General features: G+C 36.2%; 1 protein-coding gene across 1 annotated transcript; it reads left to right on the top strand.

Annotated features, from left to right (window-relative positions):
• The first annotated feature begins 5,017 nt into the window (after positions 1–5,017).
• Positions 5,018–23,662, top strand: ATP6V1G3 (ATPase H+ transporting V1 subunit G3). Its single transcript, XM_021714673.1, is given in 5 exon segments — positions 5,018–5,109; positions 6,401–6,418; positions 17,618–17,666; positions 17,668–17,716; positions 23,489–23,662. Coding segments are annotated over 5 exon segments (372 nt in total). The 5' UTR covers positions 5,018–5,027.
• Positions 23,663–26,263: the final 2,601 nt, after the last annotated feature.

Below are 26,263 nucleotides of genomic sequence, written 5' to 3' on the forward strand. Positions count from 1 at the left end.
ATTCCACTGTGATCTGAGAAGGTGCATGGTAGTATTTTGATCTTTTAAAATTTGTTTATGCTTGATTCATGGCCAAGTATGTGATTGATCTTGGAGTACATTTCATGTGATGATGAGTAGAATGTATATTCTGTGGTCATTGGGTGGAGTATTCTGTCACTATCTATTAAGTTCATTTGGTCAAGTGTCAAGCTGAGTTTCCAAATCTCTTTGTTGATTTTTTGCCCTTATGATCTATCTAGGATTATTAGTGGGGTATTTAAGTCCCCAGCTATAATACTGTCAGAATCAGTATCTTTTTTTAGGTTACTTAATAGTTGCTTTATAAATGCTGGTGCTTCTGTGTTGGGTGCATATATGTTTAGGATGGATATTTCTTGTTGGTGGATTGAACAATTTATCATTATGTAGTGTCCTTCTGTATGTTTTTAAATTTTTGATAGTTTAAATGTTGTTTTGTCTGTCATTAAGATCATTACTCCTGCCTTCTTTTGTGACCCATTTGTCTGGAAATGCGTTTTCAATCCTCTAGCCTTGAGTCTGTGTGTGTACCTTGTGGTGAGATGAGTTTCCTGGATACAGCAAGTTATTGGGTCATATTTTTATATTGTTTGACACTGTGTCTTTTCAGTGATGCATTAGTCCATACGCATTCAGGCTGATTATTGAAATGTGAGTGTTTATTCCCATCATGGAGTCCTTATAATGTTTTCTTTGTTTGTTTTCTTTTAACTTTTCAGTTGATGTATGTGTGTGTTTTCAAATTTGCAGTCATGATGTATACTCCATTGATTCTGTGTTCCCCTTTTCTCTTGGGTAGTGCATGATCATTCTTTGTTTTACTTCTTCTGCACTTAATGAATGTTTAAATGTCTCCTGTAGAACTGATCTGGAAGCTACATAAACTCTTAGGGATTGGATATCTAGGAAGGATTTTAATTCTCCATTGCTGATGAGGCTGAGCTTGACTGGATAGAAAATTCTTGGTTACAATTGTTTATCTTTGAGGACTTTGAAAATTGAACTCCAGTCTCTTCCATCTTGTAGTATTTCTGCCAATAGGTCTGCTGCTATTCTACTGGTCTTCTCCAGTGAGTAGTCTGATCTTTCTCTCTCTCTAACTTTAGGATTTTTTATTTTGTACTTACTTTGTCTAGGCAAATTACTATGTGTCTAGGGGTTGGTCTTCTCATTTGATGTCTTATGGGGGTTCTCTGTATCTCTTATGCTTGGATTGTCACATCTCTGGTGAGATGGGGAAAGTTTTCTTTGATAATTCCCTGGAACATTTTCTCCAAGGAGTTCTCCATTTCCCTTTCTTCTTCTGGGATACTAATCAGTCATAAGTTTGACCTCTTGATATAATTGCATATCTTTCAGAGGTTTTGTTCTTACTTTCTGAGTTTTCTTTCTGTGCTTTTTAAAGATGAGGTTAATTTCATGTTTTGGTCTTCAAGTTCTGAGATTGTTTCTTCTGCCTGATAAATTCTGCTTTTCATCTTGTTATGTATCCTGTATGAAGGTTTTTTATGGCCAAATCTCTGTTACAACTTCTTTCAGTATTGCATCTTGTCTTTCTTGAGTCTTATTCCTCTTTCCATCCATTCCCTAATCCCTGTTATAGTCTGGGGCCAGTCATTGGTGACTTCCTTTGTTTAAGCTTTGAACTCTGATTTTTTTCAGGCATTTTATCTTTGTTACACTGGGAATTACCTGTGTCTTCTGTTGATTTTTTCCTCATTTGTGACAGAACACTTTCTTTTCTCTTTAGATCCATTATTCAGTGGCAGTGGGAGGGGCTTTCACTTCTGATGTTTGCTCAACCCTCTATTCTTCCCTTATCAGAGCTCTGAATTTGTTGTTTTGAAACAGGGCTGAGGGTGAGAAGCTTTGTTGTCTCTTATAGTTTTGAGAGTCAAATAAGTTGGAGGATGAGGAACTAGGATTCAGAAATTACTTGCAAATTACAATGTTCACTGACTGGGGTATGGGTTCCTTGAGACCCACTTCCCACTACCACTCTATATGATGATGCAATGGGTACATGTATATATCCCCTGAGTCCAAGATAAAGTAACAACAATGGGGAAAACAGAAAAAAGCAGTAGAATGAAATAAGACAGTTAATTTTTTTTAAAAACAAAAGTAGAACGCAAAGCAGAAAACAATTACTTACACAAATACACCTACACAAACTTGGGGGAAAAAAGCAGGAAAATGAGCACACACATACACATACACCCAAAACAAAATAAAAAGAGAAGAAAAAAAGAAAAGAGAAAAAAGGGAATGCAAATTGAACCCTCACACATGCATTCACACACACATTAACCTAAAAAAAGAGAACAAAAACAACTGTAAGATGAACACTCAATCATTCATGTACATACATAAACAGAAAACAAAAAACAAAAGAAGAAATAAATTTTTAAAAAGGAGAAAGAAAAAGAAAAAAAGTTGGGGGGAATGCAAATAGAACCCTCACATGCACATTTACACACAAAGAAAAAAGAACAAAAATAAAATAAAATTTAAAAAAATATGCCTTATTGTGGTAAGTTCTGTAATTGTCCCTCTCAACTGCTCACAAGTAAATACTTCTGCTGTCTCCTGTGAAGCTGTGGCCACATTCACAATCTCCGCAGCCAGTGGCCCAGGGAAGGAGGAGGGAGTGGTGGAGGTAGGAGGGGCTTCAGTCCTCCCCTCCCACTCTCATATGGCCATGGGGATCCCTTCCAGTGAGGAGGTGCAGGATTGTCTCCTACCCTGGTACTGATGCCCCAGTCAGGCTTATCCTGGAATAGAGTTTTCCTGTCACAGTTGATGTCCAGGCTCCACCCAGATTCGTCCCTTTTAGTCGTGCCCCAGTCATATGGGTTTGACATTCAGAGGATTGCTGGGGAGAGGGGGTTGGGTCAGTCCTGGACTCACTGCTGATCTCTTTGAGTTCTTCCTCATCCTTTACCCCACAGCTGAATCAGGGTTCGGGGTGGGCACCTGAGACTCAGCCCTTGGCCTGTCTTTCTGGAGTCTGTGTTTCTGGGATATTGCTTCACAATCAATCCTGGGTCACAATCAATCCTTGAGTAGTTAACCCACTGGTCACAGAGATTGGGTCTGTCACTCCATGGTGAGCAAGCTGGAGCACTTCCCTGCCCAGTTTCAAGGTAATGACAGGGTGTCTGCTTTATATTCTTCAGTGGGACTCTGCTTCTGGCTCCCTTGTTATGCTCCCTTGCAGCCCTTGTTACCAGTGCCCAGCCGGTTGCTGCAGTGGTGAAGCAGAACCTAGAACCAGGAGTCACTCCCAGCAGCTTCTTCCTGGGAAGGGCTTTGCTGATTTTTAAAAAATAGTGCTCAACTGCTATGCCCCAGGTAGCACTAGGGTCCAAGCAGAGCAGCTGCAGCACCAGTCACTTCACCAGGAGGGTCCTGGCCACTTGCTCCCGAGTCCCTACTCAGTCAACCACTCATACACCCACTAACTCACAGATACATATGCAAAATTTTCATACACTCACTCACACAGGGACTTGCATAGTCTGGTTGGCTCTGCTGCTGTCTTCCTCTATCCTCTATATCCTCCTTTCAATGACAGAGTAATCCTTTAAGGGTCAGGAGAAGCTGCAATTCATTCTACCTTCCTACTTTGAGCTGTGCTCAAAGTCTATTTCCCTCTAGAAACTTCTTCCTGATATTCCACCTTGCATCTTTTTTGTCCAGAGGGTTCAGGTAAGAGCTGTGCTTGTTCACAAATCTGTTTATCCCAGTTGCACCAGTTATTGTAATTATACAGTAAAACTTAAGCATTTTATAAGCTGATTAAATATGACTACTAAAAAAAAGAAAGGGGATCCTCTTTTTTTAAGAAAATATTTTCCTTTAGGAAAGACTTGCTAAAGCTATTGCACCCATAACGTAGTAATGTAGGTATAAATGAGAAAACTTGAAAAGATTAAGGGCAAACAACATTAAAACCTTAAAAGATTTAGCTCTCAGATTGCTTTGCAATTGTCTTTAAATCTAGACATGTATTTAAAGAAATTGAACCTGTCATTTATAGATGAGGCAATAATAGCTGTAACTCCAGTCTGCAGATCATTCCAGGGAAAACAACTTTCACTCCAAATCAAGGGGTTAGCTTTTCATTTCAAATAAAAAATGTAGATACATATAAATGATGCTTTATGAGTCTTCTCTGTGACCAACATTTGTCCAATCATGAATGGATTGGATCAAATTATGGATGATATCTTTTACTATATTATCTTAGGACAATGTCCAACATAATTACTGAGTAATGTACATGCATGTTTAAATTACTTTAATTTAACCTCAAAACCTACAATGATGATTTGTATTATATATTACTATTATAATTCCTATTTAGTCACTACACGAAGATCTCCCTGGCACTTCAGCAAACAGCACTACTAAAGAGCAACATGATGCCCAGACAAAACCTTTTTGTTCTTGTCACCTGAGACCTGGGGGGAAAATGATAGATTCCTGGTCCATCTTTTATGCACAAAGCCAGGAAATATCCTTCCTAGCCGCCGGTTAATAAATTTTCCCCAAGGAGATAGTTGAATCATTAGAAACAAATAAAGAAGAAGACCTGAAACTAGTGCCACATGAAGAGCAAAAGAAGATATTGTAAGTTGAAAGCATGTCAATATTTCTTGGAAGATAAGAGACATTAATATTCTAAAAGGTATCATAGTCACTTTTTATTAATAGACATAGCACCAGCACAAGTCTTCCTATTTAGTATAGAAAAGCTGAAGTTGGAATAAATTGTAAATTCTCAACTTCTTCATATTGACTTGACTTGTTTTTCTGGATTCCACCTTGAGCTCTCCTTAGGGCCCAGTTATCTGGCCCAATCAGGCCAATTTGGAACAGACTGCTGTGTTTAGAACTCACTGTTGACACAGCAATCTGAGTTACCTGGTGATTTCTGAAAGGATAAATGAACCCATCACCTCCCAGATTTCATAAAAGACACTCACTTGGAGCAGGCTGCCATGACCAACCAGTCTCAGGGGATCCACCAGCAACTTCAAGCAGAAAAAAGGGCCAAGGACAAGCTAGAAGAAGTCAAGAAGAGTAAGTGTACCTGTGAGGGGTTTGTCATAAAAATGGATGAGGCAATGGGATGCAGTGGGATGAGCATGGATTTTGGCTCAAACTCTGGGCTACCACACGCCCTTTGAGATCTTGGCCCATTTGGTAAAATCACCCAAATATATGTTCCTTATGACTATAGTGGGAAGGAAGTTTTCTCATTCAGACTCTTGAGAATGCATGTGCTAAGTAAAAATATCATGGACATTAAAGTTACAGAGATGTGGGCTTGAGCAATGGTTCTGCCACACCTTGGTTTTCTCATTATTGTGAAATGGTTAAGAGATACACAACTTCCAGACTAAATCTGCTTATTAGTGAGTAAGTTTGATAAAATTACTTAATCTTTTGTAAGAAACAGTTTTCGGCTGGGCTCAGTAACTCAGCCTGTAGTCTCGCACTTTGGGAGGCCCAGGTGAGTGAATTGCCTGAGCCCGCGGGTTCGAGACCCGCCTGGGTAACTTGGCAAGACCTCATCTCTACAATAAATCAAAAAAATTAGCCGGGTGTGGTAGCGCGCGCCTGTAGTTCCAGCAACTTGGAAGGCTGAGGCCGAAGGATCACTGGAACCCAGCAGGTCGAGGCTGCGGTGGCCGGGAGCTGCCACTGCACTCCAGTCTGGGTGATAGAGTGAGACTCCGACTCAAAAAAAAAAAAAAAAGAAAGAAACAGTTTTCACGTCCATAAAATTAGAACAATAACAATCCTCATACCTCTTGATAGCTTCTATTTTCTAATATTTTTAAGTATTACCATTTTATTCACATTTTCTAAAACTCCTTTTTTATATATATATTTTATTTATTTTACAAACAGGATCTCACTAAGTTGTCCAGGATGTCCAGGCTGTTGTCTAGGCTGGACGAAAACTCCTGGGCTCAAGAGAACCTCCTGCCTCAGCCTCTCAAGTAGCTGGGACTGCAGGGGTGAGTCACCAAGCCCAGCTCTCTTTCCTTTTATTTAATCATCCATCTGTACACTTACACACAGAATGTCTTCAATGAACTTCAACCCTCTTTCTATTATCTTTGCTCTTCACAAGAGTCAAATGCAAATGAATAATTTATTAACGTTATATCCGCTCTATGTATGCAGAAACCAAGAGTTTGTGATTTACCCAAGGTTATCTTTTAAAAAATAGAAAATATTGTGCCTGGCACCATGCTCAATGCTCATCTTATTTACTCCTATAACAACCTTTATTGCAAAGAGGAAAAGCATTGCTTAGTGAAATTATACAACTTGTCCAAGGTCACACAAGGGATAAATGTAGAGACAGGATTTGCATGAGGTCCAATTTTTTAGTCAAGTTCTTAACCAAGGGACTATACAAAATGTACATACATTTTATAATAAAAAAACTAATATTTCATAGATCTATTACTTGAATTCTAGTTCCATGGGCCAAGACCTATGCTTTTTCCACCATCTCATTTCCTATCACTTCATTATTTAACCCACAAAAGCAGTGTCATTCACCTTCTTCCTTCTTCATGATTATGTATCCTGCTTCTGCAGTGAGATTCAAAGTCTGACAAGATCCAGCCAGTTGTATATGTAACTCTGGATGAATGTAGTGCTGAGATTGGAGAGATTACTGACAAAACCTTATTTAAATGTAATGAATTAAATGAAGGAATAGTGCATTATAAAACAAGAAAGGAAGTCAAGAAGAAGGCAGGAACCAATCAGTCCACTGGAGTTTTCAACCACAGATAAAATCATTTCCCTTGCTTAAAATAAGCTGGTTTCCTAAATACTCAGCAATGTGGGCACAACCAAAAAGAAAGAAAAGACTCCGTGTAGAGGTAAAAGAAGAGGGAGGGAAGGAGAAAGATGGCAAAGACAAACTTTACCTATTTCTCAATTTATTTTTCTACAACAAAACATGCAAATAGTTGCAAAATGGTGAGAATGCAGAGTAATTTTATAGAAAAATAAAACAGTTCGAAGACCTACTGGTTGAAATGGTATAGAAAACTGCCTGACTTTTTTTTTTCCAAATTTCTCTTCCAATATTTAAAACTTGTATAACAGAAGACCAAATTATTTTAAGATGTGATAAATATGAGGGCGACCAAAAAATGGATTTCATTTATTTTAAAAAGTGTGCTTATTCTTATATGCTTAAATTTCAGTCTCCAAAGTACTCTTCATTTGATACAATGCACCTATCAAGACATTTTTTCCACTGCTCAAAATGGTTTTTGAACTCGTCAGTTCTGATGCCTTTTAGTTATTGTGCCATTTTTGTTTCACCTCTACCACATCAGAGAAACATTTCCCTTTGAGGACTTTTTCTGATCCAGGAAAACAAACCCCCCAGAAAAGTCTCTGGAGGCAAGATCTGTGAATGGGGAGGGTGGGTACTGGGATCAAGCCGTTTCTGGTCAAAAACTGCTGAATGCTCAGCATAGTGTGGACAGGTGCACTCCTAAATCACCCATCATGAAATAAGCAAATGCGTTGAAAGATCTCCAAAAACATTCACTGAGACAGAACACAGCCTCTCACAGAAATGCTAGCTAGTACACTGATGCAAATGGGTTCCTAGAACACCTACCTAGTCGGGGAAGCCTACAAGGGGCCCACCCTCCCAAAGATAATTCCAGGTTTTTGAGTCCCTGGTTGTATGTTGTGTTTGTTTCTGCATTATGAAAGAAATGAAATAACAATACTTAACACATATAATCAATATTATTGTATGATTCAAATAATTTTTACCAACTATTTTTTTGAGTTGAAGTCTCACTCTGTCGCCCAGACCAGAGTGCAGTGGCCGCTCCCGGCCACCGCAGCCTTGACCTGCTGGGCTCTGACGATCCTTCCACCTCAGCCTTCCAAGTAGCCGGAATTATAGGCATGCGTTACCACGCCGAGCTGCTTTTTTGATTTATTGTAGTGATGAGGTCTCCCTGCCGGGCTCAGGCAATTCACTCACCTCAGCCTCCCAAAGGCGAGGGATTACAGGCTGAGCCACCAGTCCGGCTTATTTCTTTCTTTTTCAAAGTCATTAGAGAAGAAAAGTATTGCAAGTTATTTGGGAGTAGGAGCCACTAAGGACACCTAACTTCAAATTTCATAGTATAAAAGCCAAACTTCTTTTCCTTTCTTTGAATGAGTATGCTGTCCTTAGGCAATCTATCCGCAGAAAGCAGTATTATTTGCATACAAAATGCTTATTTTATTTACCAATAACTTGAAATATCTATACTTTTTTCTTAGTCTACTATGTCTTTGTTCATGAATATTCAAGTAGAATATTTCACCAGTAATAATAAATACCCAGGTTTTAAAGACATTCTGAAAAAAATACTTTGACTTTTAACAACTAACCTTTGCAGTGTTTTACAGAAAATGTCAGTATGTCCTCTTTGCCTCAGAAAGCACAGGCTCTGAGGCCAGTTTTCATCAGATATAAACTGTTTACTTACAAAGATGTCAGCAGGTAACTGTTTATAGTTACAACAGTACTCCTACTCAATTAAGCATTCTATGGCAAAATAAAAACATTGCCTTATATACTTGTTATGCTATAAGTTCCCTCATATTTCAATAGTTTTATTTTATTCATTTAATTCAATAGGAATTTATGGGGTGCTTATTAGTTCCATGCCACTTTGATGTTATACGCTGATGAGTAGACCTAGCTTTCTCCTTAAAGAACACCAGAGTGAGAGAAACGCATAAATGACCAATAACGAAAGGGAAAGGAATAGTGACATAAGAGTTAGAGATAGTCATCATTTTAATAAGCCCATATATTTTCATTTTATTTTCTTTATAAAAAGATTCTTTTGAAATTCTGACACATTAAGGAAGAATAGAGGTTCAGAATGAGGACCAAAATGTCATAACAGTGAACACCATGGTACAAGGTCTACGATCACTTTCTCTTTCTTAAATCCATTTATTTGACAGTCCCTCAGAAACTTGCACATAGAGTACTAGATCAGGACTTTTGAGTACATACTTTTTTAAAAAAAGAAAGGAAGGAATGAGACAGAGAGAGAATAGCAATTCACATTAATCATTTCTGAAAAATCCAAGATTAATAAGGTAGCAGTATTTCTATATTATGTTGCAAAAATATTAATATATTCCATTAAGGAGGACTGCCTCAGATTCTGGTGAGGTTGATACATAATACAGTATATGGTATAAGTGTTTGGCCTCCAGGGGTACAGATAAGGGATTATGAACCTAATGTATTAGGAACTCTTCCAAAGACCACAGGGTCTATAGAAGTGGAATATACCGGTCTCTGCTCTCAAGACATTCACCAACTACTGAGAGAGATGACATTTGAGAGGGGCAAGGGCAGGACTGTGAACAGGCTTCAAAAGTCAGAATGTGGGCTAGCAGAGTACAAAAAGCACCAGCTTGCGTTGAAAACTTATGATTTTCATGTTATTTATTATCGCTGAGTCTTGGTCTTCTTTTTTAAAAAATAAAAATATAAGTTATAATATATATATATATATGAGTGTGTGTGTGTGTGTGTGTGTGTGTGTGTGTGTATGTCTGTAACTGTGACCAAGACGTTTTAAGGTTCAAAAACATATATATGATAATAAAGTGGAGTATACACTAAGTTATTTTTATTTTCATAAATGTTATATATCTTTATATATTACTACAAGTAATAGTAATAGAAGAATGGAATAGAATAGAACAAACTGGTTCAGTCCCTTTGACACCAGGTCCCTTTGGGGACCTGGCCTGCTTCTGATAAGAGGACAAAAAATTCTCTGATATTTGCCTCTATTCATGATTACAGATTAAATTATATTATTGTATGTGTGAGAGTTAAAACTCTCACAGATATTTTTATGTGAAAAACAGCGTTACAGTTTGATTGAATTTAGATGAAATCACAGTAGGTTGCACTACTTTAAGCTATCTTACTTGGAGTTAACACTTTTTTATTAATAAATTGTTCATTAATCAAAACATAAAAGTAGATGCATTAGTCCAAGTCTAGTTACACTTTTAATACAAAACATCAAAGACCTGCCCTGGAGTGCCAGGTTTGGGGTATTGAACTGAACCCTTAATCAGAATTGGATTAGAAATTCAAAGTACCATCATCGATAGGAAGAATAGAGACTTGTTTCTCTGAAATATGTAACATTGTTACTTTTAGTTATGACCTTTTTTTGAGGCCAATATTTATTTCAAACACATCCATTGCAAACGGAAAAATCTATAGCTCTGCATTAAAGTTGTTCTGAAATATTCAAATTCTCATGACTCAACATCACATAAAGAACCCATATTCCTAAGTCATTTCTGAACATACTTCATAACCTCTCCCACAAATAAGCACTATGTCTATTTTGGAAACTGCAGAAAGTAGCATTTGTGCTTAACTAAAAATTACCAATTACAATATGGGACATTGACTGAAAGATATGATTTTAAAAATCTAAATCTTCAAATCTATAGGTGGAAAATAGTAAACAAGTAGATACATTAAAAATATCCTAAAAGCTATAGACAATCGTAATAAAAGGGTCGGACATAGTCCTCTAGCTTACTAGCAAGATAGTGGGGACGGTGCTCATTCCCTGCAGCTGCTCCTCCTGGACACAAATCCAACTTCTGCTACTTCCTAGCTGTGTGAATTTAGGGAGCTACTTCTTAACCTGGGTGTGCCTGTTTCCTCAGCTTCAACATGGAGATATCAATAGTCCCTGCCTCACGGAGTTGTTATAATGAACTGAGTTAACACTTACAAAAGACTTAAAACACACTTGGTGCATAGCAGGTGCTCAACAAATGTTAGCTATTAATTAGCCGGGCTCGGTGGCTCAGCCTGTAATCCCGCGCCTTTGGGAGGCTGAGGTGAGTGGATTGCCTGAGCCCGCGGGTTCGAGACCCGCTGGGGCAGGCGAGACCTCATCTCTACAATAAAATCAAAAAATTAGCCGGGCATGGTAGCGCTCCCCTGTAATTCCGGCTACTCGGAAGGCTGAGGCGGAAGGATCGCCGGAGCCCGGCAGGTCGAGGCTGCGGTGGCCGGGAGCGGCCACTGCACTCCAGTCTGGGCGACAGAGTGAGGCTCCAACTCAAAAAAAAAAAAAAAAATTCTTCCAATAGCTAACAAAAAGAATTCTGTTGAAAAGAAACACGAGAATAGCAGAGTATCAATGATTTCTTAAGCCTGGTCTTCTATGACATCTTTCTTTGATATATAGTTTGGTAGAAAATAAGTACTTAAGAAAATATTTCTACATTCTAAATCATCCATCAGATAATACCTTAATGCTGGTTAGTTTTTGTGGGTCTGTAGAATGCCAACTATCAATAATTTTTTAAATCAGTAAATTGCCTATTTGTTTCCAAATATACATGTATTTTGAATTATTTAAACAAGCACCTTGATTTAATAAATTCTTCACTATGCAAGTGGATGTTTTGGTTCATAAAGACATGACTTTTAATAAACTAATAAAATAGAAGCTCTTATATGAGAATTTCATGGTCCTGTCTTGCATGTTTTGTAGGCCTGTAAATACTTCCTATTCCTTTATAGTCCACAGACAGAGTATTGGTTAGCATATTGGACTTTCATTTCTTTGAGTGGGTAATATTAAAATAATAACCACAGAGCATTTTCATTCATTAATAGCATTTAGTTAAATTCAGTCAAGGAACTACAGCAAACTATTTATTATATTTTTTAATAAAAAACAAACAAGTAAAAGGAAAGCAAAAGAGTACTTCCAGGAAAGTCTGACCGGAAGTAGATTCGAGTAAGAGAAGCTCTGTAGCAGTCACAGCCACCAAAGCAAGAGGTTGCGTCTTTAGTTTCCTGGCATCCTTTTTCTTTTCCAATGTCTGCAGGAGTTGAGAAAAATAGTAGCACTTTTAAAATCAAGTTGGTTTTATTATAATATTAACAACTCCCAAAAACCAAGAAAATTATTTGTTTCTGAGTAGTAGAATACAACAAAATTGCTATTAGTAACAGATAGAAATATCCAAACATGCCCAAAGTACTCTTTGCTTTGATAACAAACCAAGGCGGCCTCTCTACTGTTTATGCATATTTTTGTCAGGTGGCATATTCATGTTGATACTACTCTTTCCACCACAGTAGCTTTGCCTCCAGTGCTCAACTGACGTAGTCTCTATGCTTATCACTGATCCTCTCCATTTCTTTCCTAAGGATGCTGTAACAAATTACCACAAACTGGATGACTTTATTTTTTTTTTATTTTTTTATTTTTTTGAGTTGGAGTCTCACTCTGTCGCCTAGACTGGAGTGCAGTGGCCACTCCCGGCCACCGCCACCTCGACCTGCTGGGCTCCAGTGATCCTTCCGCCTCAGCCTTCCGAGTAGCCGGAATTACAGGCATGCGCTACCACGCCCGGCTGATTTTTTGATTTATTGTAGAGATGAGGTCTCGCTGCCCAGGCGGGTCTCGAACCCACAGGCTCAGGCAATCCACTCACCTCAACCTCCCAAAGGGGCGGGATTACAGGCTGAGCCACTGAGCCTGGCTTAAACTGGGTGACTTTAAACAGAATTATATTATCTCACCAATCTGGATGTCAAAAGTGCAATCACAAGGTGCCAACAGGGTCACGTTCTTCTGGAGGTACTGAGGAAGAAACATCCATGCCTCTTTCCTAGTCACTAGTGGATGTCCGCCATCCTTGGCACCTGCATTATTCTAATCTATGGCTCCATAATTATACAGCCTTCTTCCCAGTGTGTCTGTTCTGACTCTGTGTTTCTGTATCCAAATCTCCCTCTTCTTATAAGGGCATTAATTGTTAGATTTAGAACCCATCATAATTCAGTATGACTTTATCTTAACTGGATTTCATCCGTGAAGATCTAATTTCCAAATAAGGCCACATTCACAGGCACCAGGGATTAGAACTCCAACACATATATTTTTGGAGGGGAAGGGAGCACAGTTAAACCCACAATACCTTTAACCACCTTGTCAAGTTCACTTAACCACCTTGAGCCCTAACTATACTTTCTTTGTCCCCTATTGTTTGTGTGAACTTCTCAAAGAAGTCGCTTATATTCCCTATGTCCACGTTTTTAATTCCATTTTCTCTTGAATTTTTGTTACTACAACTCTACCATAGCTCCTCTTGCCAAGATCAGCAGTGATTTAAACCTGATTTTAATTTACTATCTCATCGCAATTAGATCCCTCTTTCATCTTTAAAAACTCTCTTCCTTTGACTTTGGGACACTACTGTCATGAATGACTTCCTGTCATCTTCCCAATCTTTAAAGTTGGGGCTCCAAATTTGGCCTGTTCTCTTCTATATCTGCAGGCACTTCCTAGGTGATCTCAACTGATCTCATGGCTTTACATACTTGCCCCATGCTGAAGACTCCCAAACTTGGCATTCTCAGCCCTCATTGCTTCCCCAATCTCTACACTCATATAAACGTCAGCCTTGTCAGCATCACCACTGAATGTTTGTAGACACCTCAACTAAATTGCATTCACTCCATCCCCAAAATAAAATGTTCATGTCATCATTGACACATCTCTGTCTCTCATGCTTCTCTATCAACCCCACCTCATACATATGTATATATGTGGTGTAAATATGTATACACATATACACACACACACGCACACATATAGTCTTTTCTTGTTAGTTTTACAGCTATTTTACTATTTTCAACAATCATTAACATTCATCTGAACTATTGCAATGTCAAACTGATCTTTCTGCTTCTCCCTTATCCCTACAATCTATTCCCGCCACCCTAGCCAAAGAAATCCTTTTAAATCACTTCGGCCATGAACCCTTAAAGGATTTAACATCTCAAAGACAAAAATTCTTATCATGCCCTGTGAGCTCTGTATAACTGGCCCTCTTCTACCTCTCTGATACCATCTCCTAATATTCAACCATCTTGTCTTCTTTGCTCCATCCATGATGGTGTTTCTGCTCTTCCTTGAGCATGCCAAATACCCTTCTACCTGAGGGCTTCTGCACTTGCTGTCCCTCTGCCTGGAACAATCTTCCCCTTCAGATATCTGCAGGACCAGTTGCCTTATTCCTTCAGATCTCTGTTCACATATCATTTAATCCAAGGGGTCTAACGTGTCTAAATTAAAGTCCACTGTCATTTCACCCTACCCCTCGTGCTCATTTATTTTTCTTCACGGTACTCAGCATCCCTGTCATTTTATATCCTTGTTGCCCATTTTCTACTTTAATCTCCCCAACTACATTCAGAATGCAAACTCCGTGACACAATGTTGGTGGTTTTCACCACTATATCCATAGATCTATAATAGTGTTTGGCACATAGCAGACATCCAGTAATATTAATTAAATATCTCATTTCTTTCCTCTGTGTTATTTGATACTGCTGGTCGTGTCCTTCTTGGAATGTTCTCTTCTCTCTTTGGTTCTCCTACTATTCCCAGGTTCCTCCTGAGGCTCCTCTTCCTTCTCTTGAGTGTTGAAACCCCCAGGTTGAGAACTTAACTCTTTTCTCCTATTCTGTATACTCTCCCCGGATTTGTCATTGCTATTACAAGCACACACACAGTCCCACATGATTGGTATGCAAATCACCGTCATCATTCCAGACCTTCCTCCTGGATTCCAAACTTTTCTGTCCAGCTACCCTCTGACTACCTTCACCTTGCTATCCTCAGGGAAGCTTCCAAAGGCTTATCTAGTGACAGCCTGAGGACTTGTCCTCCACCTTGTGTTTACTCCCTGTCTTCTTTTTAGCAAAAAAAGTCCCCAGGAATGGGGACTGTTTTCCTAATATTGATAATAATTTTAAATAACTACTTTTTGTCCAGAACTTCATATACCTTTTTTCTGATCCTTCCAATAACTCTTTGCAGTAGATTATTAACATGTTTATTAGATGAGAAAACTCAGTCCCAGAAATTCTAAGCAACTTTCTCTGAGTTACAAAGCTTCTAGTGTTGTACTTTAGTGGTACCTAGAGAATAATTCTGATTTCCTTCTGAAATGATAAATAAAATCCTATATTCTCCCTCAGAAGAAGATTCTAAAACAAATTTAGCAATCCAAACAACAGAATAAGTTTCTCTGTGCCTCAAGAATGTGTTTCAACTTGAGATACTCAGTTCACTTGTCCTGTTCTAACAGGGAAGCTGAAAGATTCCATCTCTGAGCATTACCCTCTGTCTCCTACACAAAGCTTAGTTTTAATTCACCCCAAATTGATATTTTAATCTTTTCTCCACAAATCACCTGAAAATCAGCCCAAATGTCCTATTTTTTTCCCCCTGTAGCTTCACAGTAGCCGTGTTTTTAATGCTTAAGAAGAAATAGGTATACTTTCAAATTTTGGCAATCTTACATAGAAAGAGAAGCAAACTAAAGGTTAATATGAGTGGATTTGATGCATGCATTTTGCTTCACTCTAACAGAACAGTAGGCTTTAGGTTCCACTGGATTAAATCAGGTGTAGCATATGTGGGCTCTCACACAGCAGCAGCTGCTGAGTCTATCTAGAAAATTGCTGCGCCAGCAGCGATTTCCCTGTGGCTCTCCCATTTAATTGAATGAGAACCAGCAGGTGACTGGTGCCTTGACAAGGGAATCACAGACACACTCTGAGCCTGTCACTGTGAGATGGAGCTAATATATAGCCTCTTAGTGAAGCACTGAATTCTGCTCAGGGGTAGGGCACACGGAACTTTTCCTTGTATTATTTTTTAATGTTCTACAGAATCATAACTTTGAAACCAAAATTTTACATATTATGCAATCAAGATGGACAGTAATGATGCATGGGACTTACTTTGTAAAATAATGATGTATCTACAACACATTATTACTAAAATAAAAGTTAAAATATTACCATTCTGTATTTTTGTCCTGATGTAAATGACAAACGGTGGTGAGAAAGCAAGCTGGGGATCCATAAATAGTTTTTCCTACCAACATATCATCTATTTGTTCTCAGAGACTGTCTGAGAAACAGTGTATTCTTAGTTGCCACAAAATGCTTAGAACTATAGGGAATGAAGAAATTGTTATATACAACTCAGTAATGAGCCTTAATTAAGAAAAGTTTAAGTATTACTGTCAACATTCCATTAAGCTTCAAGCAGCAGAAGAGCGTTCATTTCACTAGACCTTGTAGTAAAGGCAGATCTAAGTATCTGAATGAGGTCTACTCAGTTTCATTCATAGGTGTTAAAAGAGATATATTTCAATATGCAACTCACAGACTCAATCTTTATTTCGTGTGTGTGTGTGTGTGTGTGTGTGTGTGTGTGTGTGTGTGTTATGTATAGACTAGTGAAACAACTCATACCTAGAAGGAAAAGATTTAGAAACAATCTTTCCTCAAATGCTTCAAAGGTATATAGATAAATAAATAAATGACAGACAGATGAAAGTTTATATTGATTTTATTTTATGCTACTTAAGGAAAATATACTTTTTAGTTCAACATCTATATAACAAATGTTAGTCAACATATTGTGCCAACAAACAGTTGGCAAAAATTATGAACAAAAACTTAAAAGACATTATCAGAGGAAAAAGACTACATTAAATAATCAAAAGAATGAATGAAATTTTACTGAAATTAAAAGAACAATAGATTCAGATTTAAAAAAAAGAAGTTTAATATAGTTCAGATTTCTTTTAACATTTTAATGATCACAAAGCATTAGTACCTAAACCCCAAAGTGGGGCATAGCAACAATTAATATTAGTCTATAGCCCCCACTCCCCCCCCAAAAAACTTTATACTGGTTGTCAAAAAACTCATGTGCTTAGTTAATAATTACCACAGAATTGTATTTGTCTAAAACTTTCATTTATGTTGTCTGCTAGCTTAAGGCTTACACCTTTGCTCTTAATAAAAGAAAAGGGGGCTACTTAACTAAATCTCCTAACCATTAAAAACAATTGGTTTTATAGCCTCTTTCAAGTCCCCGTCAGAGAAAGCTACTACAAAAAAAAAATCCACTTTGATGTGTTGTGGGGGCTTAATCAGACATTCTAGAGTCAACAAATGGTAAAGAAAAATCCCAATAAAATGTTTAAAAAAACCCCAAAAACCTCTAAGTCAGTTTGATAGAGTCTGAGTTGCATGTTTGTAGCGATTTTGGAGATCTGCCAGTGTTAAATACGATCCAGTTGGTGTGGATTGAAGGATTCCTGGCAGCAAATCAAGACAGAAAATCTGACCAAATAATGTCTTTTCGAGTAAGTGACAGCTAAAATCTGTTCTCTGGCATTACTGCTGTGAGTAAATGGGCAGATATTTTATTTAAACATTTAAGTGTGAGAGAAAGTTGTCATTTCCATGTCCTAAAGAATCCAATAGAAAACATAAAAAATTTTTCAATATCTTGTTTTCAATAGTTTGCAATTCTAGAAAAATGTCATTAAAAATAATGAAGAACTCAACCATCTTTTAAAAACTTTAGTTTCCAGTTCTATGTGTATTAAAAAGAAATATCATTTCTTTTATGCCACTGTTAATTTTCAGGAAAAGGGAAGTGATTGAAGCAAGCTAAGGAGGAAGCAATGGCAGAAATTGCAGTACAGATTGCAGAGAGATAAGGAGTTTCAACTTAAACAATCTAATGTAAGTAATAAAGTCAACACTGATTTTTATGCAGAAAAGATGATAAGATATTAATATTCCCAAGGTGTAATGTAGAATATGAGGAACGAAAATTATGCTGGGACTGAGCAGATACAGTTCAATCAAGGCTGAAAATCAAACTAACTCTTAAACATAACAGAATGACTGAGTTTACATTTTCACTTTCAAGACATTTTTAACTTGTCATATAAAGGGTCAATCGATAGTTATTAGGTATTAGGTAGTATATGTTAAAAATCATGTTTGCAAATATGAAAGTAGAAGAGATTGATTAAAGTATCATATCTATGACAGATTGTTGACTAATGCGTTTTAGTAAGAAAAACTTCAGAAAACATATTTTAAAATAAATATATAGTTAATTACATCAACAACTAATATTCCCAAGATTTACAAATGACCAAAATAAATATTATTGCAAATTGCTGAAAAGCCTTCTGATATTTCCTTATGATTTCCTTCACAACTGGCTGATTCATTCAATAAACCTTTCATCTAGATATATAGAAATGTTTTCTCCTACACTGACATATTTTTAAATATCTGCAGTTTACTGTGAAATATAAACACATGAAATGTTCAGAGCCAACATCCTCTTTCCCATGTTGCAACATAGACTAAAAGAAAGTACTAAACTCCATGTGTTATATCTAAATTGTATGTAATATTTTCTTTTTGTCTTAGTAAAAAAAAAAAAAAATTTGTCTCTCATATACAATAGACAGTATCTGCCCCATAGTGGGAAATCAATAAATATTTGCTGAAAGAATGAATAGCTAACATTTCTTTTTTGTCTTTACCTTACCTATTGAATCCTGTCATAACCATGACATAGCAGGACCTGAGAAAATAATCATCCTTCACATTAATTAGCTTTGATTATCCTATGTATGATATTTCTGATATGGTAGTTTGTTTTACATAATAACAAAACTGATCTTAATTTCTAGAAGTTCAGCACTATGCAGAAGCCTGGATTACAAGCAGTTTGGAAATACTCCTTATTTCCAACTTTTATTTTAGTGGTAATTGGTAAGGAGCTCCTGTAGGATTAGATAAAGTAGATCCTGGGGCAGAAAAAGCTTTCCCAGTGGGCTTTTTGATTCTTTAGATTAAAAGTCCTTTCTAGAATAAGACAGACTACTCATCTAAATAAATTATTCTTATCAATATTTTTTAAAAAGAGATTCCAAAATCCTAATTTCTTACAGCTCTCCATCATGACCCTTGGCTATCCCTCTGACCACATTTTCTACCACCTTAGTCTCCACTTGTTCCTTGTTCTGTTCTAGGCATGCTGGTCTTCCTGTTCTTCCTCAGACAGAATGTGCCACTGCCATGAGGTCTTTACACACAGCATTCTCACTCCTTATAATTATTTTTGATGCATTCCTTCTTCTTTGATCTCTGTTCTTTTGTTAGCTCCAATTCCTGATCACCTTATCTAAAATTTTCTCTCTCATAAATACAGTCATATCCCATTATAGACAATTCTTTTTTATAGTGCTTATTACTATCTGACATTTTGTATGTATTTATTTTGCTTATTGTCTATACCTCCTTATGGACTGTAAGCACCCAAACAGCAGTTTCTTTGTTTTATTCCCTGTTGTTTTTGTTCTCTGACGTCTCTCATATACAATAGACAGTATCTGCCCCAAAGCAAGAAATCAATAAATATTTGTTGGAAGAATGAATAGCTAACATTTCTTCTTTGTCTTTACCTTACTTATTGAATCCTGTCATAACCATGACATAGCAGGACCTGAGAAAACAATCATCCTTCACATTAATTAGCTTTGGTTATCCTATGTATGATATTTCTGATATGATAGTTTGTTTTATGTAATAACAAAATTGATTTTAATTTCAGAGAGTTCTATTAAATCTCTTCAAATATTATTTATCCAGAAGAATCTTATCAGATATATATCTAGTTCTGGATATTTGTTCTCCATTTTGGATAATAATTAAATAATTAAAACTCTTCATCGCTCTCATAATTAGAGCTCCAAGCCAATTTTACAGCTAGTTGATCAAAAGCTCACATGGTAAGGTCAATATGTTTAAGCCTCAGCTACTTCAAGCATATTGTAAAACCATTAGCACAGATCTTCTTTCCTTGGCATGACCTCCATATGTCAGGCATATTGCTGTTCCAGTTAAATCTCATCCTCATTAACCCAAGGCAATTAGGAGGTCTGGGAGGAGACCCACGAAACCAGTTTCCTGCCTGCTGTGGGTGTTGTACCTTGATGTTACTTTTTTTTGTTGCTTTTTAGTGCTTGTTAATATATGTGTTTTTCCAAGTTCCCTAACATCAACAGAAGCAGATATCCCAATGTGGGTTGTGATATCAGCAAATTTTTTAAATCAAAGATTTATGTATTCCTTGCTTATCGTTGCTACTCAATATTACATCTTCTACTGAAGAAGATGTTATATTGCCTTTAAAAATTTTGAACTACAGTGGAAAATTAAATCTGTGATGAACACAAGTAAAAGCCAGGTCATGAATCTAAATAGGTAGCCTGAGAATGGTTGCCTTGGGCATACTGAAGATTTTTATACCTTTAATTTATTTTTTTTTTTTACTGAATTCATATCTCAAGAGCATTTTATTCCTTGAGGCAATCACAAATTGAGAGCATGAAACTATGTCTTGCTTCTGATGGTGGGACCTGGAGCTCTGCTTTACTTTAAACTAGAACATTTAAACAACTTATAAGAAAATGTATAGGTTGAAAGATCTTACCATCACCATCCATCATTTGCGGTAAAGTTATACATCAGCATCAGCAGTGAAGTTTTAAAAATTAACGTGGAGGAGTCATCAAATGTCCCCCTTTGACCAAATGATTATTACATGCCACAAAATTCTCAACTTCTAATGCAGGTAGTGCCCTAAATGTTCAAGTTACAGGTTCTGCCAGTATGAGCCATAGAACACAGGCAATGAGGTCTCTGTAATACCTGGAGATCTGATTATTCTATTCAATATAGCAAATATGTATTGAGCATCTACTACATGCTTGACGGTATTTGAGTCACTTACAACAAATCAGTGAGCAAGATGACACTGACCATTGCATTTGTGGAACGAATATTCATTCATTTAAACTCCTACATGAATTAACTCAGCACTCTGCCTACAAATACCAAGGGATAAAATTCCTCCCTAAGAAAGTCATTTAAAATAGTGTATGGCCAGTCATTGTTACAGTACTTTCTAGGAGACACTGTAGAAACTCAAATTGTTTGGATATCAGACAAACTCAGAAATATTATTGTATTTAATTATTCAGAATGAACATGGGATTTGGGGCTATTTACAAAAGTATTATAATGTTTCTAAAAGTACAAAATGGATTGGAAACATTTGAAAAGCACAAGTAGAACAATCGGTGAAAAATTATAAAAATAATTACTAATATTTTCTGAGTAGTTGCTCAGTGCTAGGCTTCTGTGCTAAGTACCATCTTCACAAAAAACCTCTGTAGAAAATAATCATTTTTCGACTGGGTGCGATGGCTCAAGTCTGTAATCCCAGTATTTGGGAGGCCCAGGCTAGAGGACTGCCTGAGCCCAGGCGCTCGAGACTAGCCTGGGCAACTTGGTGACACCTCGTCTCTACAATAAATTTAAAAATTACTTGGACATGGTAGCACGTGCCTATAGTTCCAGTTAATTGGAAGTCTGAGGCAAAAGGATTGCCAGAGCCCAGCAGTCAAGGCTGCAGTGACCATGCACTCCAGCCTGGGTTACAGAGTGAGACTCCGACTCAAAAAAAAGAAAATAAACGTTTGTCTTAGCAAACCACATCAAAACTACAACTAATATTCACAGTTGTCATCTACTGCTGTCTTAAATGGTGGCCACTTCACATGTGACTACTGAACACTTGAAGTGTAGAGAGTCCTAACTAATATGTGCTATAAGTGTAAAATACATACCAGATTCCAAAGACTTAATATGAAAAAAAGAATGGACTATTTTAATACTGATTCTACATTAAAATATTCTGAGTATATTAGGTTGAATATAAATATATTTAACTTTCAAGTTTTTAATATGGTCTCTAGAAAATTTATAATTACATGTTTGGGTTGCCTTTGTGACTCATATTACACTTTTTTTATCAGACACTACTGCTCTGCAGTTAACACTCGTGCATCTGGTTTATATTTACTGCGATCTCATCAGATGGGTGATATTACCCCTATTTTAAAAATAAAGAATCTAAGGTTGAGAATAACTTTTACAAAGTCATACAGGATAGTTTCACTAAACTAATCTAATAATAATTTAAAATATTACTTTTTTTAAAAATGGATAATAGTTTCAAAACAGTTTGCCTTTTAATTTTTCACCACTTAGGACATTGAATTTAAGAGAAATTTCTCTTTTTTTAAGTTGAATAGAATACCACCTGAGATACTAAATTTAGAGGAAAGAACTTTGAGTTTGGTAGAACTATTTTGATAAGCAGTTTTCTTCTGTTTTAAAATTTCTTCTTAGCAAGGGAAATTAGGTCCATATGTTTCTGCTTCTTGTGTACTCACTTACAAACATGTTATTTTATAAAACTTATTTGATGTCATAGAAGCTATATCTTCTCAAAATTATTTTCTTTTAACTGAGAAGACTCTGTTGCCCAGACTGTAAACAGAAAAGAACTTGAACCCAATACCTTCAATCACACTTGATTTTAAGCTTAGGAACCAGAAAGATCATGCAGATACTAGAATGTAGAATAGCCTAAAAACCCTGAAGTGGAAGCCAATCATTAGTGGAGTCTATTGGATTAAATTAAATATGTACTTTTCCTAAACACAGAAGAAGAAAACAAACATAAAACAGCTGTCTTGCCTTTGAAAATGCCACGTTTAAGCAAGGTTGAGTTCACACAGGAGATAACTGAGGAGTCCATTGTATACTTTGGTAAAGATAACTTTCAAAGTTTTTCACTGCAGAATTCCTTTAAATTGTTAACTCCTTTGATAAAATTATATTTTGGACAAATCATTCTTTGATGGAGACGTTAAGGGGAAAAGAAGATCATGGAAAATACTGGGATTTACCACCAATTAAAAAACAATAAGAAAGATGTATGAAACTGTGTCTAAAATTATAATGCAACTAAATGAAGTACATCTCAATTTGAAAGAAATTCAATTTACACTACAATTTTCAAGATTATATCTATTACCCAAAAATATGCATGTAAAAGTATCACACAGGGCATATTGTAGCTGTATTTTCTTGAAAAACAAAACTTAATTAGTTCAGAAAATGTATTTTACAAATAGAAAAATCAGCTATTGGCTCTTTAAAAACCAGCAAAAGTGAGTTTATTTCAACTTTATTTTCCAGACTTGTAGTTCAGATAGTAAGCAATAGGGAAGATATGGGAACTAAATGAAATTATTATAAATACATGAAAAATGTGATGGAAAAGAACTTATGAGCATGGTTTAATGACAATAAACTTGAATTCAACTTGTACCATGTAGAGGTCAGTTAGAAGTGAAAGTAACCTGCTATGCCAGCTTTCATTTTTGAGAAAAGTTCATACTTCCCACTCATGGTATTGATGATCTTGTCTGTTCTCTCAAAAAAATCTGGAAAAAAACTACATAATATGTAGACAGCCACAGAACAATCATCAATAAATATGCTAAGACAAATTTAACTTATAAAACAACACATTTTGATATTATGTGATGAACTCTGTCTTTTTTGTTTTATTAGATAATGGGTTCTCAGAGTAATCTCTCAGATGAAATGGAAAAACAAACACTAGAGAAGATACAAGAACTGAACAGATGCTACAACAAGTACCTGGAAGACGTTATGAGACAGCTTTTGAGCATGGTCTGTGACATGAAACCAGAAATTCATGTGAATTACAGAGCAACCAACTAAATGTATAACATGCTAAAAGAAAAAAAAAAAAAAGAAAAAGGCATGTGGGTTTCACCTGGTTGTGGCTTACATTAAAATGTTTTAAATGCTAATCTTAAATTTACTGAACATCTATAGATAACGTGACATAATTTTTACATGGGTACTGAATTAAACAAAAACAAAATTCTTGTTACATCTTTTCTAGTAATATTCTTGACTTTGCCACTTAACTTGAGGAATGCAGAAGAATAACATTTTTTTTGACACTTGAAGGAAAAGCATAGTCATGACAGCTTTTTAGTGGGTGGGTGAGAGGTTTCTTTTTTAAAAAAAATTTTCTTCTTTACATCAGTTTAGAAAATGTGCTCTTAATTGTGGTGGCTAAAAAGATAATTTTTAAAGCAGGAAATAATTATGCTCATACCTATAAAAAATGAACACACGTCACGGCTTTTATTTAATTCATTAATCAATTAGGGAACCAGTAGACAGAGAGAGAGAGATAAAGAATGATGGATTACATAGCCATCCTTTAAGAGAAATGGGTTCTACAGCTAGTCTATCTGCCTAACCTCAACTAACTAGATATTATCTTTCATATATATTTTTAAAAGAAATATCTTTCACGTATATTTTTAAAAGAAAAAGGTAAGTGATAAGTAAGGCGATAGCATACATGTTAGGGCTTTAAACATAAAAAGGAAATTCCCAGAAGATGAGCTAGGTTAGTGTGATATTAGTCCAATCTCCCAGTAATAGTTAAGCTGAATTCCAGTTAAATACTAAGCATTTTGTGCAATGTGATAAGTTATTTCAATCCTATTGTGTAGACAGCAAGAGTACCCCATTTTATAAAACTGGAAACAGAGATGAAAGAAGTTGCCTGGAGGTACTTGCATAGCAATGGGAGCCGTGGGATCACACAAGGCAGTGTGACTCCCAAGTTCACAGTCCTCTCACCAAACTGATTCCCTGAAAAGCTTCTGTATTTGCATCAGTAAGAATCATGGATACTATAAAGTCTTTGATTTTTCAAATAACATATACTGACAAATTTTAATTCCAGTCTAAATAAAAGTTAATTAGTACACTTTAATTGTTACCAAACTCTTGATATAATCAATTCCAAATATAAACTGAAATAATTTTAATTGAGCTTTTTTATTACTACTGTTTTTTTGTAGAAAAGGTTAAAATCTTACCATATATTAATACCTCTGAAATAGGTTAGGTAAACAAAAGAAAATTTGAATTCCATTTGTTTCTCTATCTTCCCAACTTTTGAGACAAGGAAAACCAAACTAGCATATTGGTTTTATGTGGTAAATTCCTCCATTTGCTAGAAAGAAAACTGATTCCCCACTTAATGAACAGAAGGGGTCAAACTTTCCTAGGAACACTGTCCCTCACTTTCTTGAGAGGGTGGGAAGGAAGGCATGAAATACAGTGTCTCCCTGACATGACACTAGCCATGAAGGATTTCTACTTCAACGCAGATATGGAGACTTCAATCACACTGTCTTACAGAGCTGAGATATAAAAAACAATAAGCAAAATCACACATTTGAAGAGTTATTGTGTGAACAGATAATTCTGAAAAACAGCCTTGTGATTTCCTTTATATCATAAAATTTAGTCTTCTGTGTTATCTCACAAAAATTATCAAGATGTCAATTTTCTAGATGTGAAAGCTTGAATATGTTACCTAGAACACCCAAGTTAATAATAAATTCCTGAGCCTTCTCAAATGATTGGATAATTTTTTAGGCCCCAATTGCTACAGAAACACTTTCAAGTTGGTAGAGGATTTTTTTCTCTGAAGTAAATTGGTGCCATACCCAGAAGAAAGAGATGAGAATTGGGTGCCAACAGACTATGATCTGGTCTTGCCTGTGCCACAAGCGTTTGTGGTCCCATTGACAATTCACACAACTTTTCTAGGCATACGATTATTTTTTAGTGTTGTAATCTGCAAAGCGATGTTGAACTAAATGAACTCAATAAGCTCTTTAACATTTATTCCGACTTACTAAATCAAACCAATTTTAAAAAACAGTATGCACTAACTTATAATTTTTTTCCTTCACTACTATAGTGTTTGTTAATTTCTCAATAACTCCATATCTATTTTAAACACTCTGTTGTCAGGAGTATGTGCTTCCCCTAACCTCCTAGATTATATGTAGCTCATATATTTTAACATTCAAATATGGTTTCACATCTTTGCCTGACTGAATGAGTCAGTTTCCAAGAACTCTCACACTCTCACAGATGGTAAAGTTGCCAGGCTTTACTTTATTTACATATAAAAATATTTTATGTATTTCAGCACTAATTTATCTATGAGAGTTTTCTCAGTCACACAAAAAGTTGAATTTTACATGTACTTATCCTACTGCTCATGCAGATCTTCACACAGAAATGAAATAACCTCAGCATGTGTTTAATTCTTCTCTACTTTTGTTTTGATCCTTTGCATAATCAAAAACTGCAAAATGAAAAATGACTCCACTAAGTTCTTACTCATTTCACCGCACTAAAAAAATAAATCATGCCATTTACAGAACTGTAAAGGAATGTGACAGTTTCAGGTTTGGTTTTTTTCCCTCTATATTAGCA

The sequence above is a fragment of the Carlito syrichta genome, unplaced genomic scaffold, assembly GCF_000164805.1.
Source record: "Carlito syrichta isolate Samal-C Ts95f unplaced genomic scaffold, Tarsius_syrichta-2.0.1 Scaffold305701, whole genome shotgun sequence".
NCBI classification, from domain to species: Eukaryota; Metazoa; Chordata; class Mammalia; order Primates; family Tarsiidae; genus Carlito; species Carlito syrichta.